Genomic DNA, 19,769 nt, shown 5'->3' with positions numbered 1-19,769 from the left:
TTATATCCTAAATAACCGTCTATAAAACTAAGTATTTCATTCCCTGCTGCAGAATCAATTAACATATCTGCAATTGGCATAAAGTATTCATCTTTTGGAGTAGCATTATTCAAATCTCGAAAATCAATGCATACTCTTAACTTTCCGTTTTTCTTCATCACTGGGACAATATTCGAAACCCACTCAATATAGCGTGCAGTTCGAATAAACTTCGCCTTAATCAGGCGTTCTATTTCTTCTTTAATTTTTTTATTGATTTCTGGAGCAAAATGTCTTGGAGTTTGCTTCACAGGTCTAGCATTCGGTTTTAATGCTAATCGATGTTCCACAAGTGAATGATCGAGACCAGGCATCTCATGATAATCCCAAGCAAAACAATCCTTAAACTCATGTAAAAGATTAAAGAGTTCAGTTCAAAAAGGATCAAAAGATCTTTACATATATATGTAATTCGAACATCATCAAAAGTTCCCAAATTTACTTCCTCTAAAGGATCTTGAGATTCGAACCTTTTATAATGATCATCATCCTTTACCGAATATTTCTCAAAATCCAATGGTTCTAGATCATAGATGCAATCAAAAGTGAAATCAATAATATCATTAGAAATAGAAGGTACTGAATTATTTATTTCATTAACATTACTTCGATTCTCAACACAATGCACTTCTGCTATCAAGTCAGCCATTGGATTTGAAGCATTACTTTTATTACATATAGTTGAAATATCTAAATCAGAACAAGACTCGATTAAAGAAATTGAGCTAATACAATGATAATTAGAAAAACTACTAACCCTATGTGATTTAACTTCACCTGAAGAACCATCTTTATTTTCTACAAGATGAGAATTACTTAAATAATTACGTAAAGTTACCAGGTAATCGGAAACTCCCTCAACCTGGTCCATAGGTCAACCTTCAAGAGATCTTCAAGACAGACAGTCCCAACCAGTTGGAGCAAACCCCAACTCTGGGTAAAGCAACTTTACTGAAAGGTCTTTCGAAGACAAGTAGCAACCTTCACAATTATAAAAATTTTGTGTCCGGTCGACATTCAGAGGTTTCAATTTAGGATTGTAAATCCTGAAATCAACGTGCAGTTGTTCGACATAAAGGTTTGAATCTGCCTTGATGACTTTAGGTTTGCCATCCTTTGACCAAAGAAGCACGCTTTGATGCACAGTAGAAGGTACAGCCTCTACACCATAGATCCAGTCTCGCCCCAACAAAGCGTTATAACTTGCCTTTGATGGAACCACCACGAACACAGTGTTTCGTTCGGATGAACCAACCTTCACAATCAGAGTAACCAACCCTTTTGCGGGAGTCGAAGTCCTGCTAAATTCTGTCACAGCAATATTTGTGGGGACTAAACCATCAGGATGCTTCTCCACCTTTATTAGCATCCTCTCGGGCAAAAGGCTGATTGCCGCCCCACCATCAATCAAAACCTTGTTTACCTTGATCCCACTCAAGGTGGTGGTTATATGAAGTGGGCGGAGATGAGACATCTGTTTTTCAGTGGGCCGAGAGAAATATCCCGGCTCATCTTCAATTCGAATGAAGGAAAAAGCTTCCTCATCCTGCATGTCATAATCTTTATCTGGATCACCTTCATACTCACCCAGATACTCCGTTGGAATGATTGAAATCGTTCCAATAATATCATCATATCCTTCATCAAAATATTATTCATCAACATCGACTTCTTTTTTTTTGTCGAATCCTGAAGATTGGGCTATCGCCTTGCCTTTTTCCATTTTAGCAGGAGACGGAATCCCTTTTGGACAAGTCTCTCCATCAGAAGGAAAGACAATTCGAGAATGTACAGAGGGAGTTGCCCCCTTGCTTACTTCCACCTGAGGCTTTTTACTTTGATTGGAATTTCTCCTGCCTCCTCTGCCTCTCGGATACCCTTTGGCCCGACCACGATAATAGGGGTACTGATTTCGAGGAGGACCCCGATGTCCCCATTGTGAGTTGCGTCGATACAGATGATCTCTTTTCTGAAACTCCTGACAGTTTCGAATCCACCGAACACCTATGGCCTGAGATCAGCTTAAAGGTGCAGCAGTACTTTGTTGAGGGGTCTTAGAACTTTGACCCTCAAAATGCCGAATTGGTTGTCTCTGGCGTGCCTGCTCTTCCCTATTAGCCAATTCTTTCTTCATTCTCTCCTTCTCGAAGATTGCCGCTGCTTCGGCATCAAAAACAGCATTGCATCGTAGACACAAGGATACATCCCGGTCTTTAATCTTTTGTTGAACCAGAAAGTCCAACAAACCATCCCCTACCCTGGGATACACAGATCTTACTTGTGACTCAAAATCATCCAGATTCACATCAAAGTCATATGACATGCCAACCATATTCACTCCCAAGTAAGGCTCAACAAAATTGGCATCAACATCGAAGGGATCAACATCAACCTTCATCTCCTTCTTGCCATCATTGAATTTTAACCATCCTTCCATTATTGCTTCCTGAATCAAGTCCCTGAAACGAACACAATTGTTAGTCGAATGGCTCGTTGCTTGGTGAAACTTGCAATAAAGTTTCCCTTTTAAATCTTTCACCGAAAGTAAAGATCTACCCTCAGGCAGAATTAACTGTTTATCTTTAAGTAACACATCAAAAATCTGATCAGATTTTGAGATATCAAAACTATATTTCTTTCCACTTTTTAGTTTTGAATCATTCAACTTTTCATTACTAGGAAGATTTTTGAGTAAAGAACAAACATAAGGAGGGCCTTTCTTAAGTTCAGTCAAATCGACTTCTGTTTCGAAATCGAATTCCTCCTCCGAGGACTCCATAGTCACGTAAGCAACCTCCTCTTTTCGAGTAAAGGGTTTACTCTTCGATCTTTGCTCACTCCTAAATTTCTCTTTCTCATTTTTCATGAGTTCAGTTTGACGAACCTTTTCAGCCAAATGGGCTAAATCAGGGATATGCATATTGAGCAGCTTTCTGCGCATATAAAACCGTAACCCCATAGTTGCTATTTTCACTATCTCACTTTTGGGTAATGACACATAGCACCTACTTCTAGCATTCTTGAAACGTATTAGATAATCATCAATGGTTTCACCATCTTCATGTTTCAGAGCCACTACATCTGTAACTGCCACATTCATTTCCCCTCGATAAAACTGAGCGTGAAAAGCAGTTTCCAACTGATTCCATGTTGTTATCGAATTTGGTCTGAGATTTGAAAACCAAGTAAATGCATTCTTCATTAACGAAGAAGGAAAAAAATTCATTTTCAAATTTTCATCATTAGCTAAATTCCCAATCTCAACCAAATATCGTGCAACATGCTCAGTGGTTGATTATCCAACTTTCCCAGCAAATTTTGTGACTATCTTTGAATTTTTCACCCCTCTTGGCACTTCTGCCATTTGAACAACTTGGGAAAAAGCCAACACAAAGTGTGGTCGGTTCATGAAACCAACATTCAGACCAACTCGATTCAGAACATCTTCTATAATTCTGGTGACTTGATAACGTTCACCGCCATGATTAGCACGTAATCTGGCCAGATATTCATCAGCATTTTGACCATGGGGAACTATATGAGGATTTTATCTATTAAAAGCATTATTTTCATTTTGAAATATATTTTCCAACCTTTCATTATTTCCCCTGGGATTATGCCCTTCTTCTTCCTCATAATCTTTGATTCGAGCAATACGTTCGACTTGCCTAGCAAGACGTTCGAATTTCAATTCGTGATCAGCCATCATTGGATTGAGAATTGTGGTCATTTGTTGAGTCAATAAATTGACTAAATCATGTTGACTTTCCTCTACTTGTTGTCGATATACTGCCATTGAATTAGTAGCATTCGAAGTAGAGCCCACATTATAATCACGAGAATACTCGGAATACTGTTGTGGATTTTGAATATTATTCACTCTACTTGTACTCCCAAAATGAATAGGTGGAACAAAACCACCCACTAGTGGGGTATAACCAGGGGGAAGACCATATAGAGGCCAACCAGCGGTTAGTGGAGGCTGGAATGGTGGTAAAGTGCTACGTGGACGAGTATTACGTCCAATGTTTTCAGTCTGAACAGTCCTAACTGCTATACTTTCAATTCCGATTGCACCTTCTGAACGTGAAGTCACGTCCGCTTGTTGCGCAGACACTGGTATGCTATCATTGGTGGATGAACCACCATTCACATTTGACATTTCATCAGCCATGTGAATGATCTTTCCACTTCGTAATCGCATACACTGAATGACACCACAAAATACTTATTTGGCACATTTCAAAATTTTAAAACTGTCCCATCGGGTGTGCCAATTTATTTTGTCGATTTTTAGCAAATCGATGGTGGTTCGATTCTAATGGTCTGGGAGCGAAACCTACTCCTCTTTGTAGGTACCAGTTTTCTAAAAGTGTATCAAAGTGTCTTCGATTAGATGGGCATTGGGAATAAAGATGAATTAAAAATTTATAAGTCAAGGAAAGAAATAAAAAGGTAAAGTTTTTGAAAAGGAAATATGTTGAAAACGGAAAGGTTTGTGTTGAAGTTGAAAGAAAGCAGTAAAATGCCTTCGATTAGATCAAAGAACTTTGACATGAAAATCTAAAATGTAGGAATGTAAATTGAACAATGAAGATAAAGAATACTTGCAAGATAAATTTACTTGAAGAAATAAAGTTTACAGAAAGATAAATTGAAAGAATGAAAATATGGAAGGAACCCTATAGAAAAGTTACTCGATCACAGACTCAGGAATTTCCTAGGATGTGAGTGTGTTTAAGTGTTTTTCTGAGTTAAAGTTCCAATCCTTATTCCCTAAGACTTCCTGGTATTTATAATCTACTTTTGGTAACGGACAATTAATTACAATTAATTACAAAATCACAACTTTAAATGTGTTCTCCTTGATAACGGTTCCGCCTAAACGTTTCTCATGATTTCCCGCGTGATAGAAGCCTCTAACTTATCCACTACCATAATTACTCGAATCACTTATTAGAATAACTTATTTCGATTACCTGACTCGAGTACCTTGTTCGATTTGACTTGTTCGATTTATCGAAAGGCCTTGAAATCGAATCCGTGTCGAGAACCTCCATCTAATGCTTGCGTGTGTCTTTTCGAAAACTGTTTAGGTTTTCGACCGCTTTACCACTTCAAACCGTTTACCTTCATCGAAATATTTTTTTGATCAACAATATTTAAAGTCATTTATATTTAAAATACACTAAAAATAATTCTCTAAATACATCCTAATCATTATCACTCCATTTAAACAAATATATTTTTTTTTTTTGTCTCGAGTTTAAACTAATATTTTTTTGACATAAAACCAATGTTCGAATGCGTTTATAGCCTGCGTCCTTGGGATATTTTGGGCCACAAAAACGAAAGCATTGGACTATTTATCCAATTATTCATATTCAGAGAGACAGAGGGAATAAATTAGAGCATTTATTAATTATAAAAAAATTAGAACATTTATTTGAGAGAGTATTTATTTTTTAAATTATTTTAAAAATATTTTTTTAATTAAATTTATTTTTTGAAAAATTTAAATTATTTATATTAATTCTTTTATCATTTTTATTTTCAAAATTTATTAATATAGTATGTTAAATAATGTAACACTAACTATAATAATACTTGATAATTATAATTAGTTATTAAGATAATAAATTTATATAATTTAATTAATTTAATCTTATTTCATATAAATAAATTTTGACAGCATAAATAAAAAAAATTGATTAAAAATTTAATTTAACTAATTTAAAATTTTTAAAAAATAAATTTAATTAAAAAATTTTTGAAAATCAATTTAAATGACAAGTGATATTTGCTCTCAAAATTTTAAGTTTACAAAAGAATACTGTCCCAGTCGCTCCACTCCGAAGAAGATTCTCAAATTTCTACTCTTCTGTGAGAGGTTGCCACGTGTCTTCTCAAAACCCCTAGTTTGGCCTAGAAAGATCCCTAGGAGTCGGTCTGAGCGTAGACCCCACCACTGCCTAGACGAACACAAATACGTGTGTTTTAATCTAAGATTTATTAATTAATCGTTGTTTTATGTTGAATCGTGACACCTTAATCCTCATCAAACAAGACAACTTTGAAGGTTATCTCCAATTTCGTTCCCTGGTTTCAGTTCATTCTGTGGGTCTTTAACTCCGTCTTCTTCCTATAAAACGTAATTGAACTCCCTTCAGTCTCCACTGTTTTCTCCTCTGAAACATCTCCAAACACGTATAAAAGTATAAAACCAATGGCCACCACCGAGGTTAGCATATAACACTTCCCTTCTCTGATATTATTTTTCCTTTTTCATGGATAATTGGTGAATTGCTTTTCTCTGCAGAAAGAGGTGAAATTTGAGAACAAGAACAAAGAGCTGAAGCATCTTGGGTTTGTGAGGGTTGCTGCAATTCAAACCTTTGTGGTTGTCACAAATCTGTATGAATACGCAAAGCAAAACTCGGGCCCTTTGAGATCTGCCGTTGGGACGGTTGAGGGCACTGTAACTTCCGTTCTGGGCCCTGTCTACAACAAACTCAAGGATGTCCCAGATGATGTCCTCGTTTTTGTTGACAACAAGGTATTCATTAAATTCGATCTGATTCAGACCGGCATGACAAAAGAATAATTATTCAAACCTGGTTTGGGATCAGTGCTGCTAAATTTTATGTGTGTTTTTACAAAGTAAAATTTCTAGGCTATATATATGCAGAACAAAATCTATATTGTTTTGATGGTGATGATCTGCTAAAATTTTTAAAAGTGGTTCCCTTGATTCACCTTCAAAAAATTTAACTAACAACAACAACAAAGCCTTACCCACTTGGTAGGGTCGACAAATTGAGTCCTATCATACATATATCATGTCTAACTGGCGGGGTAAAAATGGGGGCAGAATTTTCTTGAATGGCCTTGATGCATAATTTACTCATGAGAAAGTTCATGGGATCAGTATTTTTATTAAAATTTGGTCAGTGTTTACCTAGCAAAAAAAATTAGTAATCTCACACCATTAAATGTAATCTCCTACCACTAAAATTATGGCTACAAATCATAAAATCGGTTGGTCTTCTAACTCCTCTTTCCTCATTTATTAATTACTTTCCTCCATAGAGCTTCATCAGTTGAGTCCCAACCAAGCACACTCCAGATGCCTCTTTCTTCTTCTGCTAGGTTCAGTCCCAATATATTTTCTTTTTAAGAAGGCTTTCCTATGTTCTCTTGTACCCGTTGTGCTTAGAATTCTATCATAAAAATGTTACAATTTACTTTGGATGGAAACTAATATTAGCATGTTCCAGGTAGATGATGCTACTCACAAGTTCGGTGAGCATGCTCCTTCTTTTGCTAAGCAGGGTGCTTCCAAAGCAAGGAGTTTGATTCAGAGTCTTGCACATGAAGCCGGACGATTTGCAAGTGAGGTTCAATGTGGAGGGCCAAGAGCAGCTATACATTATGTAACCAGAGAGTCAAAGGATTTGGTGCTAATTAACTCAGTGAAGTTATGGAAAGGACTAAACCACTTCCCACCATTTCATGCACTGGCAGATGTGGCTGTGCCCACTGCTGCTCATTGTTCGGATAAGTATAACCACATAGTTAAGCATTTGAGTGGTAAAGGGTATCCTCTCTCTGGTTATTTGCCTTTGATTCCCGTCGATGACATTGCCAAGGCGTTCAGGCAGGGCGGTGAGGCAAGCATGAACGGAGGAGATGAAGAAGCCTGTAAGAATGGGAAGAGATCATAATCCTCTAGTTCTTGGTTTTGAGTTTGAGTTCTGTTGCTTCCTTCAAAAAGAGAGGGGAAAGAGGAAGAAAAAGACCGGGGTTGGAATCTGATTCCAACTGAGCTTTGCTTTGAGTCTTGAACACTATTTGGGACGTGTGATTGTGTGGCTCCAACTATTTGATGGTGTTGGTAGTGAAGACCATGTAACTGTAGTTACTTACTTTTGAGTATGTAGAAAATAGTGATTGTGTAAATGGTGCAGTTAATGGTCCTAATGTTTGTTCTTCTCCCTTCTTTGTTGGACATATAACATTGCTGGTGAATTGTTCTTTTGTGCGTTTTGCTTTTGTAACAACGTTTTTCTTCTTTTCCTTTTTTCTAAACGATGATAGAGTTATAGGGTGTGTGTGGTTGAAGGAATTATAAATAATTTTTAGGAATTTTAAGATAGGAATATCATATGTTCATGTTTGGTTTAAAGTTTAAAAAGTTTTTCTAAACAAGTTTGATTTATGGGAATCAAAATATCATCATTTTAATTTTTGCTTTCTCGTTGGGTATTTTTAATTTTCATGGGAATAAAATATTTCTAGCAAAATAATACTTGAATCAAACACACCTATAATGGAATGTAGGGTAGAATATCATTGTAAATGTTGGAAAATCACAAGTCCCCTCGACTCTTATCATGGCTTTGAAATGGAAAGTTTGCACATGTTTATAACAGAAAACTAAAAAACTGTCATAATACTCATCTAACTAACTAAAATAAGTTGATAGTTGTCAGGGAGAGGGAATTTGCTGTGTGTTATATCTTTGCTGCAATTTATTTTTGATGTTGCATTTTATCATTTTATGGAGACATAGAGCGATACAATGCAGAGTAATAATTTTAAATCCACCTAAATGAAGAATTGTTCTAACTATGTGCTTGAAATTTTGGAAGCAACAAACAGAAACGAAAAACGAGAAGGCCGTAACTATTCAAGTTGTTCAATTTAAAAATATGTTCTGATGAAAAATCGAAATCAGGTTTCTTCTCCAATTAAAAAAATAAAAATTCATGACACATAATAATTCAGCAGAATTAGAATGTAACAGAGCAGAGGAGAGAGCACCGCTCCCTCAGCCATAACACCAATGCGACAAGCTCCGGCGACGAGCGTGACCAGTCCACCACCTAGAATCCCAGACTTGCAATGGCGGATAATGAGGCAAGAAAGACCAAAACCTAGCGTTGAAGAAAGCACAGAATTTATTAAATGGCTAATGCCACTATGTAGATGGGCAAAATTTGAACGGAAGTGAAGAAATGGGATTGGACAACACTAAATCCTAATATTTAATAAACTTTCTTTTTTTTTGTGTTAGGTTAGACAATGTTATTGAATTTCTTGGGTTGGGCTTGAAGACAAACTTTCTATATTGTCTAATTTTTTGTTGACTTGAGAGTTTTTTTGAAACAAAATTAGATTAATTTGTTAAAGATAATTTTTTTATCAATTTAAAATAATATAAATTTGATTTATCCCGTGTGATAAAAAATTTAGAGTGAATACCTCATTCGACCCCTGACAATTATCTCGAAAGGACAACGAGGCCCCCAAGAAAAAAAAACACTCAATCCGGTCCCTGATAATTTTTTTTTGGGACTGATTAGCCCCTGTGTCAAAAAAAATAACATTAATTTTTTTTTTGGCACAGGGGCCTCGTTGTCCTTTCGAAGTAATTGTTAGGGGCCGAGTTGGGTTTTATTTTTTTGTCAGGGACTGGGTTGGAGTTTTTTTTGTCAGGGGCCTCGTTGTCTTTCGAGGTAATTGTCAGGGGCTGATTTGGGTTTTTCTCAAAAATTTATTTGACTTCAAAACTTTGTATGGTAAGACTTTTCATAAATTCTTTTTTCTTGCATTAATTTTTTCTTTTTGCGTAAATTTAATGTGACCATTTTTAATTTAAAAATGGGAGTGATATTGGTGCATTGCACCATTATTGGAGAGCATGGTGTTTGACACAACTGTTAAATAATTAGTTATGGACTTATGGGAGTGATATTGGTGCATTGCACTATTATTGGTGCATTGCACCATTGTTATTATGAATATAGATATTAGTTAGGTGTTTTAATAATTAGTTAACTGCGGTTAGATATTTGATTAATAAGAAATAAACTATTGTTAAATAGTTTATTAATATATTTATGGTATTGTAATTATAATTATGTTTCTAAATTTTTGGATATTATTATTATTATAATAGTAGTTAAGTAGTTAATATATATGCATATTGGTAGCCGTAAGTTGTTAAGACATAATTGATAAATATATTTAGTTAATTAATAATTATTAACACTAAATTTGGTATTTTTAATAAGTTATTTATTATTATTAATAAATTTAGTGTTAAATATTATTATAGTGATATTAGAGTTACAATCATTCTTTACATACAAGTCTTTTTTCGATACAAGTCCATACAAGTCATTTATATTCACGTGCACACATTCTTCGTCGTGTCGTTGCTGCACGTTCTTCTTCTTCTTCTTCTTCTTTCGTTATTGTCTTCACCAACACCACGTCCTCCTCTTCCTCCTCTTCCTCTTTTTTTTTTTCATTGTAATTTCTTTTGCTCCTTTCTTTTTCTCTTTTTCCTCCATCATCTTCGTCATCATGATCATCATCGTTATCGTCATCGTCGTCGTCTTCTTTTTCTTATACGTATCGTTGTTATCATTATCGTAGAATGTTTTTCATATTAATAGCGTTGCCTGATTCAAAATTAAAGAAAATATTTTTGAACATTTGTAGCAAAATTTCAATGTAGGAATTTTGAATCTGAATTTTTATTGTGATGAATCTGTTCCATTCTCGTTTCGATATTTTTTGGAAAACTTGTGGTATATTTTGAAAATATTACGGTGTATTTTGGAAATATTCCGGTGTATTTTTATTCTAATAAGTTCTGCATAATTCAAAACTCTTTCTCTTCTTACTCCTCATTTTCTACTGCTGCTTCTTCTTCTTTTTCATTATCATCTCATCTTTTTTTTATTCATTTTTTTCTTGTCTTACTCTCTTAACAAGAATAAAAATAAAAAAATCAAACAAAAAAAAAGAAAAAACACATAATGCTGTAAATTACTTGAAATAGGATGAACCTACATTCATTCAACTAAAAGAAAGAAAGAAATAAGAAAAAAAAAAGAAGAAGAAAAACATAATGAATGATTCAAGTTCAGATTGTCAATTGAATCAGAGCGAAGTGGATTATTGTTTTGAATCCAATTAAGTGGTTGAGGTGTGGTTCGATTCTAGTTAATGTTTTCATTAGTAGCTTATGATTCTGTATGTGAATAATGTTTTTGTTTGTGAAAATTGCTGTTCATCGTTGATGGTTTGAATTGAATGTAATGTAGGAGTTCTGAATTAAAGAAAATATTTTTGTATATTTACAGCAAATTTTAGTGTAAAACTAAGATATTTATGTGTATTGTTTAAAAATTTTTGGTGTATGTGTACTGATAAGTTTTTTCATAATTCAAAACTCTTCTTCTCCCTCTTCCTCATCGTTTGCTGCTTCTTCTTCTTCTTTTGTATCATCATCATCATCTTCTTCTTTTTCTTATTCAGTTTTTTCTTCTTGTTTTACCTTCTCAAGTTTCTTCTTGTTTTACTCTTTTAACAAAAATAAAAACAAAAAAATCAAACAAAGAAAAGAAGAAACACATAATGCTGCAAAATTACTTGGAAGATGATGAACTTATATTCATTCACTAAAAGAAAGAAAGATATAAGGGAAAAAAATGTGGCATTAAAGAAAATATTTTTGTGTATTTGCAACAAATTTCAGTGTAAAACTAAGATATTTATGTGTATTGTTTAAGAATTTTTGGTGTTTTTATACTGATAAGTTCTGCATAATTCAAAACTCTTCCTTTTCTTCTTTCTCATTTTCTGCAGCTGCTTCATCTTCATCTTCTTATTTCATATTCTTATAATTCTTCTTGGAAGGAAAATCAAACAAAGAAGGAAAAAAATACATAATATTGCAAAATCAATAGAAAGAGAAGGAGGAAAAAAATGCAGCAGCAACAATAATAGTAAAAAGAATAACGATGAGAATGAAACACGCGAAGAAAAAGAGAAGAAACGCAAAGAAAAAGGAAAAGGAGGAAGAGGAGGAGGATGAGGAGGAACGCGAGATACAAACATTGGAGGAGGCTTGTATCAATTTGTATATCAAAAATGCTTGTATATGTAACAGAACTGTTAGAGTTATTTAGATAACTTTTAATATTTTTAGATTTTATTAATTAATTAATTGTTGTTAGATATTCAATTAATATATTTATTGTATTGTAAATAAGTATTTAAATTTTTAGATATAATAATTATTGTTATCATTATAATAATAGTAGTTAGGTAATTAATATAGGAATAAGTACTTTTTTCGTCCCCAAGGTCTGGGGTCGAAATCAAAATCGTCCCCAACCTTTTTTTCTTATTAAAATCATCCACAACGTTCAAAAATGCTTTAAAATCATCCTTTCTCGAATTTTTTGACCAAAATACCCTCATCATCATCATTCTCCTCTTCACCTTCCTCACCCCACCACCACCACCACCACCACTACCACCACCACCACCACCACCATAGACACAAACACAAATACAAACACAAACACCACTCCCTCACCCCACTCCGGTAGCCCCCACCCCCACCCCTCACCCCTCACCCCTCACCCACTCCCTCACCTCCTCACCATAACCCCCACCCCTCACTGGCTCCCCCTCACCCACCCCCTCACCGTAACCCCCCACCCCTCACTGCCTCCCCCTCACCCACCCCCTCACCCCCTCACTGTAACCCCCCACCCACCCCCTCACCTCACCCCCCACCCCTCACTGCCTCCCCCTCACCCCCTCACCGTAACCCCCCACCCCTCACTGCCCCTCACCCCCTCACCCCACTTCCTCATGCCCCTCTCTTCATGGTCATCATCATCATCAACAGAAATTTCAGAAAATTCAAACAACATGCACAACAAATTTTACAACAATACTCCACAACAAATTCAGTTCACAGAAGAAGAAGAAGAAAAAGAAGAAGAAGAAGCGGTGGTAGGGTGGTGCAGTGCGGTGCGGCGGCGAAGCGACGGCAACCAGCGCAACTCGTGGCTCCATGGGTGACGGCGTGAGGCGAGGCGCGGCGGGGCACGTATCAGGCTGAGCACGGCGCGACGGCGGTGCGACCGGACGGCGTGGAGCGCGGCCCCTTCCCCTCCGATTTTCTTCTCTCCCCTTCCTCCCCCTTCCCTTTTTCTCGCGGACTCCCCCCCCCTCTTTCTTTCTCTCTTCAGTCCCCACCCCCTTTTCTTCTTTTTTTATATTGATTTTATAATTATTTTATTTTATAATTTTTTAATAATAAAGGGTAATTTGGTAAAAAAAATAGAAGTAGAAAATGACGATTTTATAACGTTTTGTAACGTTGAGGATGATTTTAATAAGAAAAAAAGATCAGGGACGATTTTGATTTTGACCCCAGACCTTGGGGACGAAAAAAGTACTTATCCCTTAATATATGTTATTGGTCCATGTACGTACTCCTGCTGTTAAGGAATAATTAAATTTAGAATAGTTATTAATAGTTAATAATAGTTATTAACACTAAATTTGGAATTATTTTAATAAGTTATTTATTGATAATAACAAATTTATTATAGTGATAATAGAGTTGTTAAAATAGTTTTTAATATTTTTAGTTATATAATTAGTTAGTTTTTAAATTTTATTTTAATTAATTATGGCTAGAGATATAATATATATAATTAATATATTTATTATAATTAAGTTTTTATGGATATCTTTGTTTGATGTGAAATTTGGCTACATTTTATAAAGTTTACGGATGTTAACATGTAATCACTTAATGCTTCTAGATCCGTACAATCTTATTGTGGAGAGATATATACGAGAGATTGGTTTTTATCACATTTTTTAGATTGGAGTAATTTAATGTCAGGGAGCATTGGTTAACGCACTGATCGAAAGATAGCACCCTGATACGCATATATTTCACCTTTTGGTTAGTGAGTGTGCTGTCACATTGGAAGATGTAGCTATAATTCTTAGTCTTCTGATTAATGGTCTTCCAGTGACTGGAGTGACCGTAAGTAATTTCGATGTCTTAGAGGCTGAATGCTTGGATCAGTTTGGGGTGGCACCTAAGAAGGCCGATTGCAGAAAAAATTTCATAAAGTTGACGTTGCTATGGAATCTGAAAGATCGTTTAGTCTTGAATGATGAAATTGGGATTCAGAGGTACGTAAAGTGCCACATCATGTTATTATTCGGGACGATCCTGTTTGGAGACAAGTCTGGAGCAACGGTGTACTGGAAATTTTTTCCTTTGCTGTGCGACTTTGCCAGTATCAGTGAATTTAGTTGGGGATCGATATGCCTAGCGTACTTGTACAGATCTCTTTGTAGGGCATCTCGTTTCAACTGCAAAGAGGTCGATGGTCCACTGGCACTTTTGCTAACTTGAGCCTAGATCCCTCTACCATTTCTTCTGCTGATTCTTGGCAACTCCCAACTTTTTTTGCTTGCAAACAGGTAAAATTATCTAGTAACAACTTCAACTATATGTTATCATTGTATCTTAATATTTTGGTTTAGGATTTGTTAACAAAATAAATGATATTAAGTGTGTAATTGGGAGCGTGCAAACCGACCATATAGATTTCATTATGTTGCTCAATTCAGGAGGTCGTTAGATAAATTGCAAAAAGGCCAAGTATGTTTTCATGATATAAGTGTCTGAGTTTTGTATGATCTAACTATTATTTAGTATGTAATCATGTGTTTCTTTTATGTGTTCTGTAATAATCTACCACACAGAGGTTTACGCCTAGGATGTAAATCAAAGGTGGTGAGGCGCTACGACCTCTAAAACAGAAATGCATAACTCTCGATTGGATAAGTTTAAAACGGATATAAAGATTGAAAGGGAGGATAATATATATAAGATCAGAGTTCCAAAGATACAAATAACAAGTTCTAGGCTTGGCCTGCGAAGCTAAGGCCGGCCGGAGTATAGTATATATATATATATATATATAACCCAAAATACATCTCGAACTACAGAATGAACACCTACTTCTCCAATTCGACCTCTAAGAGGACAAACTTTAAAATACAAAGTGCGGAGAACAACTATGTACATATATATGCAAGCAAAAACTTAGTGCTAAACCCAAAATATAGCTCTTTGCTTCTAGAAGGTCTCCAAAATGCTCAGTGTGGTGCTTCCCGACCTGCATCTAAAAAACAACAATATATGTATGGAATGAGAACCGAGGATTCTCAACATGGTAGAGGTGCCCACATAAATAATATATAAGGTCCAGGAAAAGTCAGAGACATTCCTAGAACTCCGACACTCAAAAAATTAAACTTAAAGATTATACTCAACCATAAGTTTTCGGTAATCTATTCAGGGATCCTAACTCTTCAATTCTAGTCTCCTCTCCTAACCTCCGAAGTACCAGGTGGAACAACCCTCAGCGTCACCTCCACCAGCATGAGGGATATCTCAGTTGCAAACAAAAAACAGACAAGCAAAGCACATGTATAGATAGCAGTTACAGTAAATAGCTCAGATAGCAATTAATCACAGATAAGGAATTAGTCAAACCAAAATAATTCACACTCAAACAAATCATACAAATGCACATGATGTATGCCTATTCTACTAGCCGTGGGCTCACGTATCAGTTACTTTGCCAGAATCCAACACACCCGGTACCTAACTTGGATATCATCTCTTTGACATACATCCTCACTCTTGGGATATAGTGCCCGCCACACTCATGGGATACAGTGTCTTCCGCATTTCCTGGGATAAAGTGGTCTCACACTCTTGGGATATAGCGTCCGCTACACTCTTGGAATATAACGTCCGCCACACTCATGGGGTATAGTGTCCGACACACTTCCCAAGGTAAAGTGCTCACACATTCTTGGGATATAGTGCCCGACACACTTTACAACACAGAGAAAACGATGCAACAATAGCGGAACAAGTTATACACAACTAATCTCACAAGCAGAATCACAACTTAACATGATCATTCCTCAACCACCTCATCATAGTCACGATCACTGTCTATCAGGGATATAGTACTTGTCACACTTTTCAATCATAATCATCCTCATCTCTTATCCGGAGCAAGTGGGCAACACCAGTGCCTTTTACCCGAGGTCTTTTTTTCAATCAGATTCAATCTCATACCACATTCAATATCTCTGTACTTCTCAAACACAAATAATCACTTCACCATCTTCCTTCACTACCAAGTTACTCCCCTCTTTAGGTTTACCCCTTTTCCTATGATTAGAAACTAAATTTGGGACTTTAGAAGGTAACTATAGAAGTTTAGAAGTTAGAAAACATGTTTAAATCACAAAATACAACTTTTTCAAAATAGGGTGGTCATGCGTACACATGCTATCCCATGCGTACGCATGGATGTAACTCTGCCAAACTCGCGTATGTGAGCACCTCCCGCATACGCAGGTGTCCAAAACGGAGGGGGTGGTTTGCGCATGCATTCACATCGTCGCGTACGCATGCGTTGAAAACTGGGCATTCTCGCGTACACATGCATTATTCGTATGCATGATTTGAAAATTTGCCAAACTCGCGTATGCGAATGTGTTGAAATAGAAAGAATTCTTGCGTATACAAGCCTGCATTTTCCCGAAAAGCTGCTAAGTCTCCAGAAATCACTTTTGCACACTAAATTTCTAACGCGCATAACTTTTTCGTTAAAAATTATTTTTAATTTGTTCTTCGAACGGCATAAACTTCACGGATCCAATTTTTATTTGAAATAAGTTTGACAAAATTTGAGGGTTCAGAAGCCAAGTTATGACCCGCCAAAGTTGGTCAAAAATCAAGTTTTCACTAAACTCACCAAACTTCTATTCTTACCGAAACCTCAATTCAAACCAATATTTCACACCCCCAAAACAATACTAACTATGTACAAAACAGTTACATATCCCTTCCACAACATACCAAATCTCAATTTTATCAATTTCATTCCAAATAATCCATAATCAACACAATACAATTTATTGTCATCACCAATCATCACAACCATCAACAATCAACATATTCTCATCATAAACTCGACCTCATCACCCAAAATCATTTAGCCTTAACAAGTTCACATAGTTCAACGTATCCTATGGTTAACTAACCTAAGTTTTCACATTACATTACACATTATCTACGAGAATACAAAATCATACCTTGGCCGATTCCTCCCTAATGCTCGGTCACCTAAAAATTCCTACATTTCATAAGCTTCAAAGCTCTAATTTCTCACCAATCACTAACTCAGCTCTCAATGTTCAATCTCAAGCTTTCAATACCATCAATTAGATCCCAACACATATAATTTAATCTAATACCAAACAATATCAGTCAAAATCAACATAGAATTCAAAATTATCAATGACTCACAAGAGTTAGTAGTTCCCCACCTTATCCACGTTCGTTTGGGACAAGACCCAGCAAGTTCCCAAAGCTAATACAATCCTAAAACACCAAAATCACATAGTCTCTCAAAATCAAAATCCAAAGTTTCAAAATCGTAAGTAGGAAGGCTGAGTAAGAAATAGCAAGGTACTTACCACTTTGTTTGGTGGATTTTGTAGAGCTCGACGCAGTGATTCGTGGTGCAAATGGTGCAGCGATCGAAGCTCCGAATTGAAAGATATTAAAGATTGAAATCAAGAGTGGGTTAGGGTTCTTGTTTTTTTCCCTTTCCCCAAAGTTTTAGCGTGATCCCCTTATGTTTGAGGGAGGGAAGGCTGAGTTGTTGGTTTTATATGTTGGGCCTTGGATCCGGTTTGGGCCCGGTCTAACCGGTTCGATCCGTTGGCCCAATTTTAGGCCAAAACCTTTAAAATTAGTGTCGGAATTTATATTTTAATTATTTTTACTCTTCTAACTTATCAAAATTAATTTTCTAATTCTTTTGAATAATAATTAATTTATTAGTTAATTATTTACTAATTACCTGGGTTTTACATCCATTTTGTGTGGGAGGCTTACGGTGTTGGTCTAATTGTATTGGAATCCAACTTCGAATGGTCCTAAGAAATGGTAGCTATGGTACAAGTGTGACTACCATTATACCTCCTTATAACCCAACAGTGCTTTCTACGGATCATGCTAACCGTTATCAGCTAATCACAACCTGATCCATACTGTGTACACTTGACATAAAATGTCAATGGTTCTGACTCATACACCCGATAATCTACACTTTTGTGAATGGTATAATCTTTCATCGCCATAATGTTAGCTTTTCTAGAACTAAATTCCATTCTTACGGCAGATTCACCTTCTGCCACAACAAAAAGTTCTGCTACAACAACACCATGTGATAAAAATTTAATAAATAAATATTAAATAAATGAAATCTATCTATAAATTATAAATCATAAATAAATTATTATAAATTTATATTAAATTCATACACATCAAAAATAAATATTCACTAAATTAATGTAAATATATACATATATTTATTCCTAATCAAGTAATTATCTCAATTTTAACTAAATAAATATATAAATAAATGCTAATTAAATTTAACCAAATAAATAAATAATTACATAAGGTTATTATCTTAAGTTTAACTAAATAAATGTATAAAAAAATTCTAATTAATGGTGAATGTTACCCAACCCCCTCTAAAATAATATGTAAGTTATCCTTCATGATGTGCCAAATTTTAATTGGTCATTATCTTAACCATAATTAGGTTATTTTATAATTTATTATTTGAGATGGATAATGGTATAATTTTTTAAAATATAAAAATCTCATTTTCGTTAATTGAAGCACATTCATATGTAAAATATAATATAATAAAATAAATCTATTTAAGATACTAAAAATATAATTAAAATCATGAACATATAAATATAATAGTAAAATTTGTACTCTAAACAAGTAAACATATGCTTTATCATACATAAATTATTTAAAAAATTGAATAAATTGTTAAAATTAATAACAAAAATTTAAAATGATAAAATTTAACTTTTTTACGTATTTTTTATAATATTTTATTCTTTTAATTTTTAATTTATTAGTACTTTATTATTTAATTAATGATTAAATAAATTATTTTTATAAAAAAAATAATTTTTGTATTATCTTAAAAAAGAGACCAATATAACAGTTTAAAAAATTATGTAAAAATAATATTTTAAATAAAAATATTTAATATTAAAATTTTTAAATATAAAAATAAATTATATAAATATTTAACAGATAAATATAAAATATATACCTAAAATAAATAAAATATATAAATAGAAGTACTCTTGAGAAATAGAGAATTATTTTTGTCTGTTTTATTTATTTTAGACATATATTTCATATTTATCTTTTAAATATCTATACAATTTATTTTTGCATTTAAAAATTTTAATATTAACTACTATTTATTTAAAATATTATTTTTACGTTACTTTTTAAACTGTTATATTGGTCTCTTCTTTAAAATAATATAAAAAATAATTTTTCATGAAAATAATTTGTTTAATTATTAAGTAAATAATAAAGTACTAATAAATTAAAATTTAAAAAAATAAAAATACTATAAAAAATACTTATAAAAAAATTAGATTTTATCATTTTAAACTTATGTTATTAATATTAACTATTTATTTTTTTTTAAATAATTTATGTATAATAAAAGATATGTTTATTTGTTTAAAATATAAATTTTATTATTATATTTGTATGTTCCTAATTTTAATTATACTTTTAAATATTCTGAATAGATTTATTATATTATATTATATTTTACATATGAATATATGTTCTATCATGTAATTAAATAAAGATATATTTTTTTAATAAAAAATTTAATTACCAAACTAACCATTAATTATGTTGATAAGGAGTGATCCACCGGAGGAAGAGGGATTGAATGAGA

General features: G+C 34.1%; 1 protein-coding gene across 1 annotated transcript; it reads left to right on the top strand.

Annotated features, from left to right (window-relative positions):
• Positions 1 to 5,856: 5,856 nt before the first annotated feature.
• LOC112783907 (REF/SRPP-like protein At1g67360) lies at positions 5,857 to 8,096 on the top strand. The gene is made up of 3 exons (XM_025826987.2): positions 5,857 to 6,280; positions 6,359 to 6,595; positions 7,317 to 8,096. The coding sequence occupies exons 1-3, from the start codon at positions 6,266 to 6,268 to the stop codon at positions 7,761 to 7,763; spliced, it is 699 nt and encodes a 232-aa protein (XP_025682772.1). The 5' UTR covers positions 5,857 to 6,265; the 3' UTR covers positions 7,764 to 8,096.
• Positions 8,097 to 19,769: the final 11,673 nt, after the last annotated feature.

Source organism: Arachis hypogaea, chromosome 20, assembly GCF_003086295.3.
Source record: "Arachis hypogaea cultivar Tifrunner chromosome 20, arahy.Tifrunner.gnm2.J5K5, whole genome shotgun sequence".
Classification (NCBI taxonomy): Eukaryota; Viridiplantae; Streptophyta; class Magnoliopsida; order Fabales; family Fabaceae; genus Arachis; species Arachis hypogaea.
This window is presented reverse-complemented; position numbering and strand designations above follow the sequence as displayed.